Source organism: Drosophila arizonae, chromosome X (genome assembly GCF_054131065.1).
Source record: "Drosophila arizonae isolate 15081-1271.41 chromosome X, UAZ_ARI_1.0, whole genome shotgun sequence".
NCBI lineage: Eukaryota > Metazoa > Arthropoda > Insecta > Diptera > Drosophilidae > Drosophila > Drosophila arizonae.
Window position 1 is genome coordinate 13,103,064 of NC_142927.1, and position 19,231 is coordinate 13,122,294.

Sequence of the window (19,231 nt, forward strand, 5' to 3'; positions counted from 1 at the left end):
CAAAACTAATTTCCTTTGGAAGATTAGAAGGATCTCAACTGGAACTGAAACTTTAGCCAGAACCAAAACTAGTTCCGCATCTGGAACTAGTCAAAGTCGGTGCAGCAATAAAAGCAAATTAACTAAGAATTTAATAAGTGCTGAAATGGAACTAGAATTGGAACTGGAACTGGAACTGGTGTCGGACTGGCTAATGCAGTGACACGAAATGGCCTTAAATCATAAATTGTCCGCAAAACGAACTTCGGGTCAAATGTCACATAAATATTTATCCCACATATATATGTATATATGGAATATACATCTAAATATTTGCTTTTTAATGGCTCATAGGCAAGGTCGAGGGCGCGTACGTGGAGGACAGTGTGTCATCATTAAATCCTGGCCAAAAGCAATTTGAAGCCAAAACGCAAATGGCAAAACGTTCGCTCCACTGCTGCTTCGCCCCCAATTTAGATGGTTTTTTTCTGAACTCTCTGGAGTTTTCTACAGAATTTTCCCAGCACTTTTCCGCACTCACTCAATTGGTGAGATTTTTTTCGCTTTTATTTGCGCTCAATCGCAGGCAGTTTCGCATTTATGTTCGCATTTTTATTTGAAATGCCATCAAAGTACAAGCGACATGTCCTTGTCCTCTGCCCACATTGCTTAGAATTGCCGTCTGCTCTCATTCTGTCTCCCTTCCTCTCCCTCTCTCTCTCACTGCCTCTCTCAGTCAGTCTCTGCCTCTGTCTCAGCTGCTGCAACTTGAATGCTGTCCATGGGCAGCCACTCGTCAGCACGAGTGTCGTAAAATGAATGACTATTGCATAATCAATTAGATTTCTCGATGTCCTTTAACCAATTTCATTTACAACATGGCCACAGCCACAGCCAAAGATTCGAAAACACATTCACGATTTATGGCCCGCACACTCACTCACACACAATTGCAACTACATTAATCAATTAATTATTAAATATTGCGAATTACAATGCTCATTAGCAAAGCAGAAGGACTACAGAATGCACACAGCTCGACATGTGCTGCCCATCATTTAATAGAGCTGCCAGGAGCCAGAGAGCCACACAAATTGATATTCATGGACAATCGGTACAAAAACAATCGATTCGATGATTTCAGCATAACGTGCCATTCAAGGGCAGACAATTTACATACTTTATTAAAGAGGGGTTAATGCTTTACATTGCATAATAACATAACGTTTACAGTATGGTAACTAAAACTGTTAATAACTATACTTAGTGAGCTGTATTAGTAGAGATTTCAATATGAACAATTTATTTAAAATATATCAAAATAATATATATATATGATGTATATTATATGATGTATAAAACGATAAAACTATCGATAATTTTATGTAACGGTAATTGTTTCACAAAGCATATACATTCGAATCTCGATAATTCGTATTCAAATTATCGATAATTATTGAGAACGAATTTCTTTCAAGGAGATCGAATTTGTTCGATTTATCGCGATTTTCGAATTAGCGAGGTACAAATTATCGAGACTCGCATGTACATATATTTATCTTTAGACATCTATAGGTATCTACAAGTATTGATAGATATCAACAGGTATCATGTAATAAGTTGTATTGATCGATATCGATATATATCGATACGTTTCGGTATACTTGAAGCGAAAAGCCAGTTAAAAGCTACAGCCGATCCTAAATGGCTTTTAAGCAAATAACATTCTTCTTCTCTCAAAAGAATAACTATGTACGTAATTCTATTCATGCCTATTCTATTGGCTATCGACAACTATCGATAGCTGTAGATTAGCAGTTATAGTTCTTTATTGTTACTTAAACAACAATTAGACTAAGCCAACGATAAACGATAACATTTGATAAAAGCCAATCAGTTATTTGATTTACATTTAAAATGGATTTTCTTATCAATGGCCATGTGACGCCATCAGCTGTTCAATGGCAACAAATAACTCTCGATAAAAGAATAAAAAAAAATAGAAACGAGATAACGAAGCGAGCAAAAGCAGAAGAGAGGAAAAATCATTTCTCGATATCCCAATGGATTTTGCATTACTTATTCTGTTTGCATGCCCGACTAATCTGCAGCTTACGTAGCGGCCAGAGCGAAAGTCGATGGCGAAGGGTAGGCAACGGCGAGGGGAAGAGGGCCGCGCTGAGCTGGGACATAGGCACTATTGACCCAATCATCGCATCAAGTTAAAGCTAAAAGTTTGCTTACTTTCTTTTTTATTTTCTGCTTGTCTGGCTAGGCTGGGAACGGGGAGGGTGCAGGGGGAGGCTAGCGGACTGTAGGGAGAGGAGTCCTGTGTGGAGCGCCTCGGCCACCTAGCTGTATATGTGGCGCCAAAATGACAGCTAATGCCCGAACAGTTGTCAAATGTTTTCAGCAGAAGCTGCTGATGCGCCGCATAAGGGTAGGCGAACATATCTCGGTGTGTCTAACGGTTCTGCTTCTTCTGTTTCTCTTCTTTTTTTTTTTTTTTTTTTTTGTTTGGGGGTTGCTGACAACCCTTGCGTATCGACGGGGCCAAAACGCTGGGCGTGCGGATTAACGCACACAGCGTAACGAAGACAACCAGTATAAGGACAAAGGCCAAAGACAGCACAGAGAGATAACACAGCGAGCGAGAGAGAGAGAGAGAGAGAGTGAGCATTAGAAAGGGGGCAACACTGAGCGAGAGTGGGAAAGGTGCGAGAAATCTTGGGCAAAAGGCGTTGACAACAACAACAAAAGTAAATTGGTTTACTATTGACCTTGGCGTTTGTCAACGCCTCTGCTCCAAATGTTACCCACGCAGCGTCGCACACCTAGCGTCACATAAATAAGTCAAGCAAGTCGGAAAGGACAAACACATATATAATATATACAGAGAGAGGCAGTACAGTGAAAGCTCTCTATGGAGATTTAGTCAAATTCGAAATAGAAACTTCAAAATTCCTAAAAAATGCTAAATATACATACAATATAAATGTATATATAGAACCGATTGCTAGTTCATATATGTATATAGAAACATAAAGATTCCTTACAAGACTTACAAATATAGAACCGATTCTTAGTATGTATATACACAGAAACTTCAAAATTTCTTACAAGAATATATAGAACCGAAAGCTAGTTCATATATGTATGTATATAGCCATTGCTATCCAATCACTCATCTCTTAATACAACTAATACATCTCAGAGCAAAGTTTTCCAGGTATTATTATCAATAGCTTTTGAGCATACAGTCGAGTCCCGATAATTCAAAATGGCAAGGGATTCAGCTTTTTCGATTTACACAGAAATTCAAATCATCGAAAATTATCGAGAATTATCGAGAACAAATTCTTTTCAAGAGGATAGCATTTTCATCGATTCATCGATTCGATTAGCATAATAATTTAATCCAAATATCTGAGCTACATACCTGATCATCAAATATAATCTATATGGCTTATATTTTTATAGCTATATAGTGAAAAATTTATAATGAAAAAATTATATCAATGCATAAAAAAGAAATTGAAAAATAACTTTATTTTAATGTAATGTAAAACTTAAAAAATATAATCCAAATAGATTTGTTGATATCTATATGCATATATACCCCGATACAGTCTGAGTTTAAGCGTTTCTAAAGCATTTAAGTAGCCAGAGCTCCCTTAAGCACTTATCTAGCCAAAGGCAACAATTCAGTTATGGGGATTTCACAGTACACACATACATACATATAAATCGGAGTATATATATATATATAATCTATCCCGACTTATATATCGTTTTGTATTTTTTTTTCTACCGCATAAATAAATAAAAATCCGTCAGGCAACGTGAATTAAAACAGATTTCACTCCAAACAGCTTCTGTCCGGCCGGGAGGCCAGACTCCCACTCTACCGTCCCCAATCCCCCTGCAGCTGGTCCCTTCCAGCTCTTCGCCCTCTCTCCAAACAGCAGCAAGTGCTGCTAGTCATAAAAAACGTTTGGCGCTTCTTCTGCTGCGTCTGCTTCTTCTTGCTTTGCCTTCAATTCAATTTTATTGATTTTTTTTTTTATTTTATTTTATTTGTTTTGATTTTTTATGCTTAAACATTTTGATACCCTGTAAAGAGTGAGAGTGGCGAGGGTGGGGAGTGGAGAGTGAAGAGAGTGGAGAGAGTGAAGAGAATGGAGAAAGTGGAGAGGGTGAAGAGAGTGAGAGAGAATGGACATAATACAAAAATACGAGTGGAGAGATTGCGTAGATAAGGCAAAGTGGAGAATGTGGTGAGAGATGAAGGAGTGGAGAGACTGGAGAACGAAGAAAGCATGGAGAGAGAGGCAAGATCGGAGAGTGGAGAGACTTGAGAGTGTGGACAGACCACAAGGTGTGGAATCAGTGAAGAGAGAGCAGAAAGTGAAGCGAAAAAGAGACTGCAGAGAGCGAATAGGCTAAAGAGTGTAGAGTTTAGCTAGCGCTGAGAGTGTTGAGGAAAGAGAGTTGAGAGAATAAAGAGAGTTAAAGGTAAATCGTGTTAAGCTACTCTGTAGAGTGGAAGAATGGAAGAATAGTCATTGGAGACTAGACAATGACAAGGAAAGGGCTCATTCAATGATATCATATACAATACAATATATACTTCAAACCAATCAATCCATTCTATGCAGGGTATCTTTGCCAATGAGTAAGCCCGCCTTAGGGCATATTTTGCTGCTCTGGCATTTGTCGTCAATGTAATTTGCCGTTACAGGCCCCGCACAGCTGCGACCATTAAGCGCAATAAAAACGGGAGTGGAAAAAAAAACGAGCTCTCCCGCTCCACCAACAACTCGATAGGTTTTTCCATTGTCTTACTTTTTTTTGTGCTTTTTTTTTTGGTGTTTTATGGAAATGAATAAAATAAAGACGAAAATTTACATTTGTAAAATGCAGTTTTGCCCAATGCACGGGAAGTTGGAGTTGGGGTTGAGCTGAACTGCCGCCGATAATGATGTTAATGAAGTTGCCAGACTTGCGACCAGTTGAAGCTGAAGCAGAAGCAGAAGAGCAGGAAGAGGGGACGACCAGACGGCCATGCCAGAGACAGAGTCTGGGAGTCAAAGTTTTCATTCATTTGCCACGTAATGTCGCAATGCCCATAAATGTGTTACGCCTCCCCCCACCCTCCCTCACACACACACACACACACACGACGCCCTCAGTGGCAATCAAAGTGCCGTTGAAATGGCTACCGGTTACACATAACGCGTGTCCGGCGTTGCCATACCGCCTACGTATCCCTTGCAGCATCCTTAAACAACATTGCGTTGTTCCTTTATTGGTCGTTAAATCTCTTGCGGTTGTCGTGTCTTCTGCCGATGCTGCTGCTGCTGCTGCTGCTGCGACTGCCGCTGCTGCTGCTGCTGCTATGGCTAAGCTAACGTCACACCACCAACCGCACAGCCCACTTCACGCCCCCTAACCACCATTGCACCCCCCACCCCAACCCAGCCCAACCCACTCTCCTGGTCATCATCCAGCCGTAGCCCTTGCGGCGCCAGATACGTTTAGCCACACACCCGCCGCACCCTTAGCAATGAACACGAGCCTGGCAACTGAATTTCGAGTTATGCTACACGATCTATGTGCGCACAGTGGTGCAAACACCATTCGAAATTGGGCAATTTATGTATGGAAATGTTTCGAAATCGAGAGAGCGTAAGGGCTAATGTGAAATATCTATTTGCTTCTTGAAGCTTCTAAAAAAAAAATAGAATTTCACATCATAAACTTTTTGCATACTAAAAATTTCAATTAAAATTGAATTCGAGTTGATTTTATGCTCAAGATAAAGTTCATGGTAAACAAGGAAAAGTCAAGGTTAGCCAAATATAAATACAAATACGTACTGTTATATTTCAATGCTAACACCGATATACATGTCTACTACTACTTGAAGCCCCGACCCAGATAATTAAATAGATACATTTCTATATTTAAATACATATATATTATTATATATATTTTTTTTTTTAATTTTTTTTAATACAAATAAAGTAATAAGCTTAATTTTGAATTCTTACAATAAAATTTGAACTTTAATTCAATTTTTATTTTCACTTTTTTTTTTAATAAAAATTAAGTCATAAGTTTAATTTTTATAATAAATATTATATCTAAATTCAATTTTTTTGACAAAAAATTAAATTATAAATTTTGTTTTTAAATCTTACATTAAAAATTGGAAATAAAAGTTATGATTTGATTTTGATATAAAAATGTACATGTAATAATTATTTTTAATTTTAATCATATACATTAAAATATTAAAAAAAAAATATTTTAAATTAAAAAATAAATATTGCAAATAAAAAAAAACTTTTGTCTATTTGCCCCACTTTTCTTATATATATATATTTTTTTTTTGTGTCAAAATATTTTTAAATGCATAAATTTATACCCATTTTACTGCCCATTCAATAGATATTGCACCACTGTGCGACTATATTTGCCGCTGTATTTGTAGCCGGCGGCGACAGTACGCGAAGGCAGCCGCAACAAATTCGATTCGATTCCATTCCATTCCATTCCAGAAGCTAGAAAACGCGAAAGAGTCGCCGAAGCAGGAGTAGCAGGAGTAGCAGCAGGAGCTGTATGTAGGTGGAGCAGGAGGCGGGGTGGGCGTGCATGGGACCGTTAGAATGGGACAGGCTGACGCCAGCGTTGGCGTCGTCCACGTTTTGTTGCTGTTTAATTTTTCATTTAGGGTTGTTAAAGTAGATGGAAGAGGAAGACGAAGACGAAGACGAGGCAGAAGAAGAAGCAGTAGAAGAAGAACCAGTAGAAGCCGCAACAGCAGCAACACACGCATGTTTTTGTTTGGCTTTGGCATTAATGTAATTTTGTTGTTGTTGTTGTTGTCCTTTTATATTTTTTGGCATAATTTGTGTGTGTTTTTTGTTTGATTTCGTTTCGCATTGTTTTTTTTTTTTGCGCGATATTTTCGCAGCGCTTTTGCTGGCTGCAGTGGTTCTCTTTGTTGTTGTTGTTGTTGTTGTTGTTGTTTTTCACTTCTCTTTTTGTTTTGTTATTCTTTAGCATTTCACTTTTTACGAGCCTAAAAAACTTCCCTTTGCTCGCTCACTCCCACTCCCACTCCCTCTGCCTCTCTCTCTCTCTCTTTCTCCCTCTCTCCCTTCTGCTCTGTCTGTTGGCGTGAGTTTTTTCACTCATGACTTTGGCATTTGGTTGCTTTGTGACCAAATTTCCTTTCCCCTCAGTCCGTTCACTCTAGCTATTTCCCTCCCTCTATCTGTATATATCTCTCTCTCTCTCTCTCGCTCGTCCTCTCAGGATGCCAACAATAAGGCACATTTTTATTATTTCCTTGGGGCACTCGAACAGCTGACTGGCAACGGCAGCGTCGCGGTCGACGTCGACGTCGCCGTCAGCTTTGTTGTGGACGTTGCGTGGCAAAGCACGTTAATTAAATTAAGTAAAATTAGCTAAATATGTTTGCATTTCTCTTGCTCTCGCTCTCTCGCTCTTTCTCTCTCTCTGTCTATCGCCCTCCCCCCCCCTCTCTCTCTCATTCAGTCCACTTCAAAGCAGCGCTGAGGGTAGCAAATTTAACTAAATAAGCGTTAATAGGCCTATGTGGGTCGCTTTTCAAATCTTGGCCAGTAATTGGCTTAGCTCTGGGCAACACCTAGATACCCTGTACATTGCTGCTGCTCGCACTAATCCAGCCAATTCAAGTCAAGTGCCCCAGACATGCTGATAAGTATACTATAAATAAATGGGAGCAAATATTAATAACAATAACAAATAATTCTTTGCTAAAGAAAGCGCGACGCATATGATACCCTGTACTACCTTGGTGACTTTGATTAGCAAATAATTCAGACAGCAATGCTATAAGACTTTGGCACTTATGGAAATTATAAATTTATAAATGCCTGACTCACAGATACCCTAGGTTTCTATCGTTTAGCACTACTCGTGCTTAGTATTCGAAATCTGTGTGCTCTTCAGTACTCAGTTCTTGCTTATGTTTACACTCTTTGAAAACTCAACTCAATGCCTGACCCACGGATACCCTAGCTTTCACTTGCTTAGAGTTTTTGCTTGATTGATGAATTGATTTGGTATTCGTTCCGCCGTACTTAGTTCTTACTTATGTTTACGCATCTCTCTTACTACCCTCCCCCACTCCTCTCCTATCTCTCTCTGTCACTCACTCTGTCTGTCTGTCTGGCTGCCTTCCTGATTTTCCATTTTCTTGTTGTTCTCTTAATGCAAATTGATTCCTTTCTCCAGCTCCTCCGTTGCTGTTGATTGATTCATAGACGCGCCCTTCCCACTCTTCCAGCAGCCCTTCTCTTTCTCTCTCTCTCTCGCTTGCTCCCCCTCTCTCCCTTCCACTCTTGACTCTCTCCCTCGCTCTTTCTCCCGCTTAATCGGTCATTGGGTCTTGTTATACAGCTCAATTATGGTCATTTGCCATGTGGCACATGGTTTGCTTTGCTTTGGCTGGGGGAAGTGGGGGAGTGGGGGAGTGGGGGGATGGTGTAATGCTGGGAGTGCCCGTCCACCGTTAACCTTCGGCTGGCTAACCCCTAGCAGGTCTCCAACTCCCGTTACTTTAGCCACTTACAAAGCGGAAAGTCCTGCCACGTGCTAAGGACCAAAGCCTTTAATCGATTTGCCTTTCGTCTTTCGTCGTTAGCTAAAAATTGTTGCCTACTAAAAATAAACGCTTAATGCAAATCAACAACAACAACAACAAGGACAACAACAACAATAACGACAACAAGCACAACAACATCCGCAAACAACAACAATGGAAATTTTGAAAAGCAATTGCAAAATGAAGTCAACAAAAAGGCGTCCAAAAATTTTCAATTTGTTTGCCTATGCAATGGATCCGGCTGCGTCTCTTCCCCTCTCCCTCTCCCTCTACCTCTCTCTCTCTCTTTCTGGCTCTCGCTTGTTGTTTGTTTTTGCTATTACACACACACAAGCAAATAAACACACACACACACACACATAGATGCCTATCTATGTGTATATCCATATTATTTTAATGACTGCATTTAGAATTTTTATGCATCCTTTTAGGCAAAATGCGAGCGAATTTAGATATCCATCGAGTCAATGTTGACGCTCGCCCCAGCAATTTTATGCATGTCTACTGAATTTCAATTTTTGATTACATTTTCGAAAATTTTCAAGCATTATACAGATAATAATCAAACCAGAGATATTCGCTTAGCCGTATTTGGATAGCTAAATAAATCAATATATTTTTAACGAATTCATTTTCATTTATTATAGCTACTATAAATACTGCTATACTACTACTAATACTATATACTATATAATATAAACATTCCCTATACGTATCTCTAGTCAAGTCTCTACATGCTGAAGCGTCAAAGTGTGAAGCTCTAGCGATATCACGTGATATTATATATTTTTAATATTTTTCCATATATATATGAAGTCTTATATATTTATTATATTTTCATCTATATATAATTTGCCTAATATATTTAATTATTTTTTATATAAAGTCGTACATATTTAATTTTTTTTTTACATATATAATCCTAGTGACATCAACAAATATATTGCTTAATCGCACTATAATATATGTATATATATTTACTCTATAAAGGAAAATTTTGAGAATTATTGCCAACATTTTTATATTTCTGGTATAAGTATCATTGAAATCTATTTGTTTTCTAGACAAACTTGAATGAACGCTAGACAGTTCGAATAGATGTCGAGAGGCTAACCTTATATAATCGATAAGGTATACAAATCGATTAAAATCGATAATACGGCTTTTGCTACTTAAACGTATCCAAGATATAGATATCGAGAGACTAACCTTGCCTTATATAATTGATAAGGTCTACAAATCGATTAAAATCGATAATACCACTTTTTTTTTTTTTTTCTCTTTTTTTTTGCCACAACATGTGCACGATAATGGAACATGACCAACATTTTATTATTATCGTTCAAATAACAGTAATGAAGCTAGCTGCGAAAGCAACAACACAAGTGCCCAATCACATCTATCATAAAAGCTATTGATTATATTACTCACTATCAGAGTCCATCCATTAGAAGAAGTGATAAACCGAAACTAACTAAGACGACAGCAACTAGTAACCCACATTCGCTTATTTGCCTATAGATAACACTAAGCAACTTGTTGTGCACTTGTCTTTAAGTGTGTCTTAGTCTAGCTCAGAACACAGATGTTCTATATGAACTCAGCTTGCTGCAAAGCGATCCGCATGAAATTTACTGCAGCTGCTGCCTATGGCAGCTACAATGAAATATATGAAAACTAGTTAAATCGCTTGGATAGATCTGAGCGAAAATGGAAAATATGTAGAATAATGAAAATGAAAATCTATGCAATATTTCTTATATGTACATATTCATATGTATTATATAATAAAAATGTATATTTATACATGTATGTACAGTAAATTCGATTTGTATATAATTTCAGCAATATTTCATATAAAACATGTTAGCCGGCTTTGCGCGTCTTAGACCGGGCCACGTAGCTCAAGCAATTGCTGTTCATTTGGCTTAAGATATACTTAGCTGTCATTTTAACTTTTTGACACATTTTCAATGGGCGTGGGTGTGGGTGCATGTGTGTGTGTCTATATGCATGATATATATATGTATATATATTTCTTCTTTTTTTTTTTGGTTCTTTAACATTTGAACACGTCAGCGCTTTTCTGGCTGTGTGGGTAACGCTTATCAGATTGCCAGGCCTTATAATCGTATAAAATATAATATATATACATATATTTATATATATATATACATACGTATACGTTATCTAGCAAGCATATATCTAGCTCTTTCTCACACTCTCGCTCGCTCTCCTTCCCTCTCTCACCCTCTCTCACTCTCACTCTCTCGCTCTCCCTCTCTCTCTTGGTGTCTGTCTAACTTGAGCTATCTTTTAGCTGTTGCCAGTTGCTTATCTTATCAATAAATAGCGACTACGACGACGCCAAAGAACTTCAATTCAATTTCTTTTCAATTTCTTGCACACACACATACACACACACACACACACATACCCACACCTGTCAGACGTCAGTCAAGTAACTTTTTTTTCCTACTTTCCTTTGGCCGTGCTCTCGTTGAAAATCTCGACAGAATCTCGTAATGATGAGCGACGGTGTCGTGTTTTCATTAAGGCGCCAACACACTCACCCACACGCACACACACACACACAAACACACCTATATACAGCCAAAAAAAAAAAGATGTAAATTTGAAAATCTTCTCTAATAATAATAATAATGTCGTGTAATAATACAATATGTATGCAGGCATATTGTCTTCTAAGGGTAGAAGCTGCTGGCCTTTGATCTAATCGCTGGCACAGCAACGTTGCACACACACACACTAATACACCAATACACCCACACACTCGCATATATACAGACATTTTGCACACAGGTAAGCAATGGTTTCTTTACCTTTGCCTCTAGTCAGCCTCCTTGGCAAACATGAAGATGTTTCGCTCTGCGGCTTTCACAAAATGTTAATTTTGTGCTAATGAAAGCGGCGTCTATTTGCCAGCTCTTGCGTGTGTGTGTGTGTGTGGGTGTGGGTGCTGGTGTGTGTGTGTGCAGCATTTAGACGCCATTTTGTCAGGCTGTCTAATGAAATTGCGCTGTCTTGTGCTAAAGATTTTTGGCTGCACAGATTTGCGCAAGGCAACGGAACCAAAAAAAAAAAAATAAAAACCATACAAAGTCAGATGAGTGAGCTCTAATAGGGCATGCTCGACTAGAAGATGACCTATAAGCTGTGCAGCAGTTACATTAATTCGCTTTATCGGATCGTATCAACCATATATGGCATCCACTCGTAAATTTACATAGACTTTGACTTGAAATGCTAAACGATACTTATCGATAATATATATACCCCCAATCGAGTAGTATATTTAATTCACATGTTTAATGAATTTAAATAATTCATTCAGCAACAATCAAGAGAACTACATTTTATCTCGCTATCTACTGGAAGCTACAAAAGCAATCTGGCATTTATTAATCGATATTAATTGGTATTATATAAAAACAATTTTATTTATATCAAATTCCTGTCTTATAAAATCTAAAAGCTAAGCAAAGAAGAGAATGAAATTTTAATTCTTGATTAGCTCAAATCTTTCATATATGTATATTGCGATATTTATCGATAAATTTTATAGAATCCAATACACATCAATATCATATACCAATATATATAGTTCTATGTACATCAACACTTCTTTAGTCAAAGCTATGTAATTATCAGATATATACTATTAGCACACCCCAATTGATCAGACATATCTCCAAAGCCAGAATATCAATCAACATTTATCGATAATAGATATGTTTATACTATTATACCTATAATGGCAAACGATTTTAAGAGTTGTCCTAGCTCTTGATATCGTTTGCCGAATTGATCAAGGAAAATATATACCCTCTAATAACTCTGTCTACCATCTACAGGGTATGGCAAACAGTTTTTGTTTCAAACTAGCAATTTGGCTCTGCCCCATGTGGCGCCATCTATGGGCCAGGTACAGTACGGGCCCCAAAGTTCTGGCAAGTGTCAAATAACAATTAACCGAATGGGCGCATCTAGAATGGATTTAGCCAGATGCAGCCAAATGCGAAAATCTTTAGCAAAAATTGTAATTAACTCAAAGTGTAAATATTTACTTTTCAGCTTTCATTTCCCAAAATGGTTGTTTACAAATGTTGTGGAAAATGTGAAAATTTCGAGAAAAATTCACATTCTTTTGTTGTAGACCTCTACTCGAATGGGAAATTTTATCGATTCCAAGATAGTGTTATCTCTAAGCTCTATCGAAGTTCGCCTCAATTATGAAAAATGGAATCAGCAGTTATCGATAACAGTTAAATTCATTTTTGTACAGTACGTTCTATTGTAGTACTCCTCAAATATAAGGAATGGAATCAGAAGTTATCGATAACTATTAGGCTGGCGGCAAAAGAAAACTAAATATCGATTTTAGCTGTTCGGTTATCGATACCTTCTTGTTTATAATAGCTATCGGTAATCGATATTTCCTATTGACTGCCAAGAATATATTATATATCGAATCACATCTATTTTTATGAACATATCGATAGCAATAACTCATTGTTATCGATATATTTTATCGACCCGTCATATTTAATCATATTCATAGTTAAGCTGAGCTGTACTCACCAAATGTAAAACAGTGTTGACCACCTCCCGATTGGTCACCTGGCCCACCTCGATGAGGCCGATGAGGACGGCAAATTTCAGATTATCGGCGGTTGTCATTCTGACGATTTCGTCGGGCCGCTTAATGTCGCTGAACGGCGGACGCATGATGTCCGCCATTTTGTAACGAGTCGATTGTTGATTTGTTGATGCAAATTGTTGTTATCGATATCGATTGATTATCGTTTCAGTTGTTCGATAGACACATACAAAAGTGTGGCATTAATTAGTTGTCGTTGTTGTTGTTGTTGTTGTTGTATTTGGTTACAATCATTCAGATTGAGATATATATATATTATGTATATATAGAATCATATGTGTGTAGATTGGATGGATGGAATTCACAGGGGATAGCTATGGACGCACGCACACACACACACACATAGAGACACGAATGCACACACCGACACATACATATACATATGTGTGCGTGGATATATCTATATAGATAAGGGAATGCTGCGGATGCTCTTTATCTATAGCGCAAAAGAAAACAAACAACAACGATTTTATCGGGAATGAAACAAAATAAAAAATTTGCTTGATATTTTTATTTATTTTTAGCTGGATTTTGTTAAATTTTATTATTTATTTTTAGATTTTGCACATTTGTTGTTGTTGTTGTTGTTGTTTTGGCAGCCGTTGTTGGCGCTCATATTGAGTCGCTTTCGGTTGTTACATTTATTTCTTTATTTTTTATTAATTTTTATGTATTATTATATTTAATTGCACACTTTTGTATTTTGTATTTTTTTTTTTTTTTTTTGTGGATTTTTGGATGTTTTTGTTGGTTGACATTCAGAAAAGAGGAAGAGAAAAAGAAGAAATGAATGCAAAAATTAATAAAAATTTATTCATGTATTTAAATATTAAAGTTGTGTAAAATATGTGAAAATATTCGTGTAGGTGGAAGCTTTTAGGCAACATTGAATTTAATAAAATATTGGAGAAAATGCTGGATTTGTGGGATTTACAATGGACAAGCATAAAACATATATGCATCAATATATGATTACAAAAACAGAAACCAAAAATATATAAATATATAACATAATAAAATATATAAATAAAAAAATATATATATAATAAAAAAATAATAATAATAATAATAAATATACCAAATATATATATGCATAAAATTAAACAAAAAATAATATTTGAAAATAATATTTTTATCTCTATGTCTCCCCATCCCTCTATCTCTATGTCTCCCCATCCCTCTATTTCTCTGTCTCTAACTATCCCTTTAACTCTCTATTTCTCTATATCCCTCTATCTATCTACATATCTACCTTTTTCTCTATCTCTCAATCGATGTCTGTGTCTCAATCTCTCAGTGTCTCAATCTCTCGATTTCTCTAACTCTATCTCTATTTATATAATATATGTACATGGATTATATATGAATGTTTCCTATATTAAATACTTCATTGATTTCTTTTAATTTCGAACTTGAAAGTTTTTCGTTTCTCTTCCTCCAAACTTACGGAAATTGAGTAAAACAAACAACAATTTCTTATCAAGAACTTTTATTTTCAATTGTCAGATACATAGTATTTCTTTTCTTCTACCTATCTCGTTCCCACACTGATTTTACTTTCTCTTATTCTCTTTCTCTCTCCCTGTCTCTTTTTTATGGTCGCGTCTTTACTTTTTTTTTTTTTTTTTTGCCTTATGCTTTGATTTCGTAATATCTTAAGGGTTTTGACTCATGCACTCGGCATACAAAGAAGAAGAAGAAGGGGAAGAGGAAGAGGAAGAGGAAGCAGTAGCAGTAGCAGTAGCAGAATATAAAAACAATTCGTCACGCATCAGCAATAAAAGTTGCATAGAGCTAGCGACATACATACATGTACATATACACATATGTATATACATACATACATATATGCACATGTATGTATATGTAGATAGATAGTTGACTTTTATTTTATATAGAATTCGAATTAAATTTCTATATCGTAAAAACTCTTCTTATCAGAGATTTTTCCATTTTAAATCAGAGTTAAAATTGTTTTTCCCATATCTTTATCATCTGACTTCTATTTCACAGTCTTATTGGTCTTATTGGAAAAATGCATCAAGGTTCGTCTACTGCTTATGTTTACACTTGTTTTCCTAAAACTCTTCGCGCGCTCTCTCTCTCCCTCTCTCTCTCTCTTTCTCTCACTTTGTTAATGCACAGGTAAACAATAAAATCTTCTATCTAAAAGAGTTTCCTCACTTCATCTGGAGAGATATTATTTTACTAGGCAATTAGCACATTGAAGTAACTCTCTGAAGGAAATAACAAAGAAAAACAACTCATTTTATTTATTTAAGGGCCAAAATAAAAAACACTGTAAAGCGGTTCACTCTAACGACATTTTACTGTACTTCATCTGCAAACAAGCCATCGCAATGCCCCCACTAAAGCTATTTCTAAGAATATATCAATAGGGGCCCTATTTGAAATTAATCTGAAGCAAATAAATGCCATCAAAACAATTTTTAAGCAATAAAAGAAACAACAACAAAAAGAAAAGAAAAGAAATGAAAATTAAAAAAAACCGGCGTGGCATATTTTGCGGTAGTTTGATTGGTAACAACGTAGGCATCGGCTTCGGCGTCGGCGTCGGCGTCGGCTTCGATGACGTTGATGTTGACGTTGACGGGTCGTACGACAGTAGCGCTATCAAACGTAATTAACGCAGCACGCTACGTAAATGAAGTGCGCTTACGCTAACGCGACACGTAAGCGGCCGGTTTTGGGTACCCCTTCTTAGCAATGTTGTCGTGCACGCGACGAGGGGGTGGGCGGGCCAAAACGATAAACTAAACGAAGCGAGCAAGAGAATGGACAACCATACAGGTCGAGACGAGAGAGGAGGAGAGAGGAAAAGAGAGAGCGAGCAATGCGAAGTCGTAGCATCACAGTAGTTCAGGTGATGCATGCCCAATTGGAGCATGCAAGCTGCCAATTGGCAATTGGCAATTGGCAATTCTCAAATGCATTGCACAACAATGCAAATGTATTTGTTTAGAGATCACGCTCTACGAAAATATATGTATGTATGTAATATACAAAAATAATGAGCAAAAGAAAGGGGAAAAACAACCGCTATCATAATGTTATCTAAGCGTTTATCTCAACATGGCCAGCCGGGCCAAAAGCAAATGTGATAAATAAACGAGTGTTATCTCTATGTTCGAATTGGACTGCAAATTGTTTAGCTATACCAATTAGAGCCTATGCATTAACGTAACAATTTTTTATGGAAATGTTGTTGTTGTGCATACATACATATATGTATGTCTGTATATTCATATATAAATTAATATATGTATGTATGTATGTTGCTTCTTGTTGTTGGTTATACTTCTTGGCCCAACAACTTTGCCATTGGGTTTGCACTTTACGAGCGCTCTCTCTCTGGTTCTGGCTCTTGCTCTCATTCTCTCTTTGACACGACTCTCTTGCTCTCTGACTCTCTGTTGCTGTTATTGTTGTTGCTGCTGTCTGCTGTTATACACGTTGTTGTTGTTTTTGGTGGTGGCTAAAAGCGGCGCTTGTTCCTTTTCGTTCTGTTTCGGTGGTTGCTTCGCTCGCGCTTTTCGAATAACAATCAAACTCAAAAAAAAAAAAAACCAAATATACAAAAAAATGTGGTTTTGGCCAAATTGCGCAAGCAAAACGACAGCAACAAATTGCTCAAAATGAAATACAAGTTATTTACACTATGGCTTAACATAACCTCCAACGACGAATTGTTAATTGCACGCACACACACATACACAAAGTGCTAATGTTTTTTCCTTTGTTTTCCTTTGCATTACGAGTCTCGCTCTCGCTCTTTCGGTCGCGCTCCAGGCTCTTCCACAATTCACCTTGGTCGCCTTACAACACACACACACAGGCAAACACACACACATGAACACACCTTCCTCGCACCCTCTCCCGCTAGTGTTCACTATGACAAAGTGGAAAAATCAATGAATGTCAGCCGTAACAGAACGCAAGAGAGCGGGCACGTGAGAGTAAAGTGCATGCAAAGACAAAGAGAGCGCGCGCGCGTCCTGCTTCCTCTCGCACTCCAATGCCCCGCGCTGCCTAGCAGCTTTCTCGGTCCCACACGAACCTGAACACACGTCGTCAGTTTGTTAACTTATTCTTATTAGGCTGCTGGCAGCTACCACGTTCTACCATACACACACGCACACGTGCATACTTTACGCTCACACAAGGCACGGAAACACACATACACACGGACACTATACTCTCATACTCTCTCGATGCCGCTCTCTGACTGTTTCTCTGTGGATGTCAACGTCAGCGTTGCGGCTTTTCTGCTTCTTGCTACGTTTCGCTTTTTTTTGTCGTATTATTTTGCACCGCTTTGTTATATTTTTCATTCTTATAAGCGCACCAACACCGACACAAATGCTAATTGGCATTGCCCAAACTACACAAAATTCTTAATTGGAGTGTCAAATGCACCAAATGCCAATTCACCGCGTAAAGCAAACAAAAACAAACCACGAAACAAAAAACAAAAAACTGAGATGACAAGAGAAGAGAAATTAACGGAAAACCATAACAAGAACGAGCATGTTCAATGTTTTACAACAAAATGCCGACAAAAAAAAAAAAAACAATTATATTTACGTTGTTTTGGTGTCAGCCGCATGGGCTGCCCTTTGTTGTTGGTGGTGTTGTAATAGTAGTTGTCGTATTTTATTATCTTTTGTAATTTTCTATAAATATTACCGCACACTTTACACAAAACATATACAATATTAATAATTTATTTTTTTTTTTTATTAATTTTTGTATTATTATAATATTTAATTTTTATTTAATTTTTTTATAGTTGTTACGATTGTTGTTTCGCACACGTACACACAGAAAAAAAAAATCGCAAAAAAATTATTATTATGATGCATAAATAAATCAACGTTCACGTAACAACAAAAACACAACCATCTTCGTTTACGTCTTGCTGCCTACTGACGTTAACTCTTACGCCGTCAAACTAGCAATGAGAACGCATGGACAACAAACCCAATCAGAATGCTTGTTTATCGGCCATGTTCTCGTTTACGGCAACGCACAGTGGTGTGCATTGCTTACAATGCTCGCCGCTAGTTAACTGTTGGTAATTGCTTAGCAATAACAAGTGTTTTGGCTAAGTATTCAAAATGCAATCATAATTTAAGTAATTGATTGCGTTTTTGCCTCTTATCAACTGAACAAAATGTAATTTAGTTAGGCTAAGGACACTAGCGAAAGGCGGAACATCCTGCATTACAGCTGTTAGAGGATAATAACATCTGTTCGCCTTAACACACACTGTTACTGTTAACTTAACAGTCAGGCACTCAGCGGAGAGCCAGGCTCAGCGGCACGCTCTCTCTAATTGATGCTGAGAGTCCTTTCGAAAGTGCTGCCTATTTTTAGCGCTCGTATAACACTTTTTGAATGCACTCTTTTTGACAAGATGTATAAATATGAAGACACATAGAATCTATAACCAAAAATCGTACGTTCATTTAAAATGAAATTTGAATAGCATTTGTGTTGTCATATATTATTTTGGTTTTAAAAAATAATATTTTTTTAAGATTTTCTTTAAATGTCTTTGCCAACTCACGCGCATTTCTTATTTGAATTGCTGTTTATTGAGAAGTTACGCTCTTTTGCAGCCCTAGACAAGAATTGCTCCAATTAGAGTATTTAGAGAGTATTTAAATACTTAGCCATGTTTTTTTTTTTTTTATCAAATCAGCTGCTTTGAAATTTTGACTAGACTAATACCTCTTTATAATCAAATGAAATTTAGTATTTATTTACAAATTTCGTCAAATACATTTTATGTTTATATCTCTTTCATTGTTGTTTTTAAGCAATAAAGAGTAAATGTAACTGTTTATATGTAGATATGTGATAGTGGGAGGTAAATGCTCCTTTCTGCG

General features: G+C 37.1%; 1 protein-coding gene across 3 annotated transcripts in view; it reads right to left on the minus strand.

Moving 5' to 3' along the window:
* Positions 1-18,317, minus strand: part of LOC108619742 (uncharacterized) — a 107,965-nt gene extending 89,648 nt beyond the window's left edge. For 2 of the 3 annotated variants that reach the window (XM_089474879.1, XM_089474877.1), the window contains exons 1-2: positions 17,925-18,317; positions 13,241-14,012 (exon numbers count right to left, since the gene is read on the minus strand). In XM_089474879.1, coding sequence (XP_089331005.1) covers positions 13,241-13,399 — 159 coding nt within the window. In that variant the 5' untranslated portion in view covers positions 13,400-14,012; positions 17,925-18,317. The other variant, XM_089474878.1, reaches the window with a different exon arrangement.
* Between the last annotated feature and the right edge of the window lie 914 nt (positions 18,318-19,231).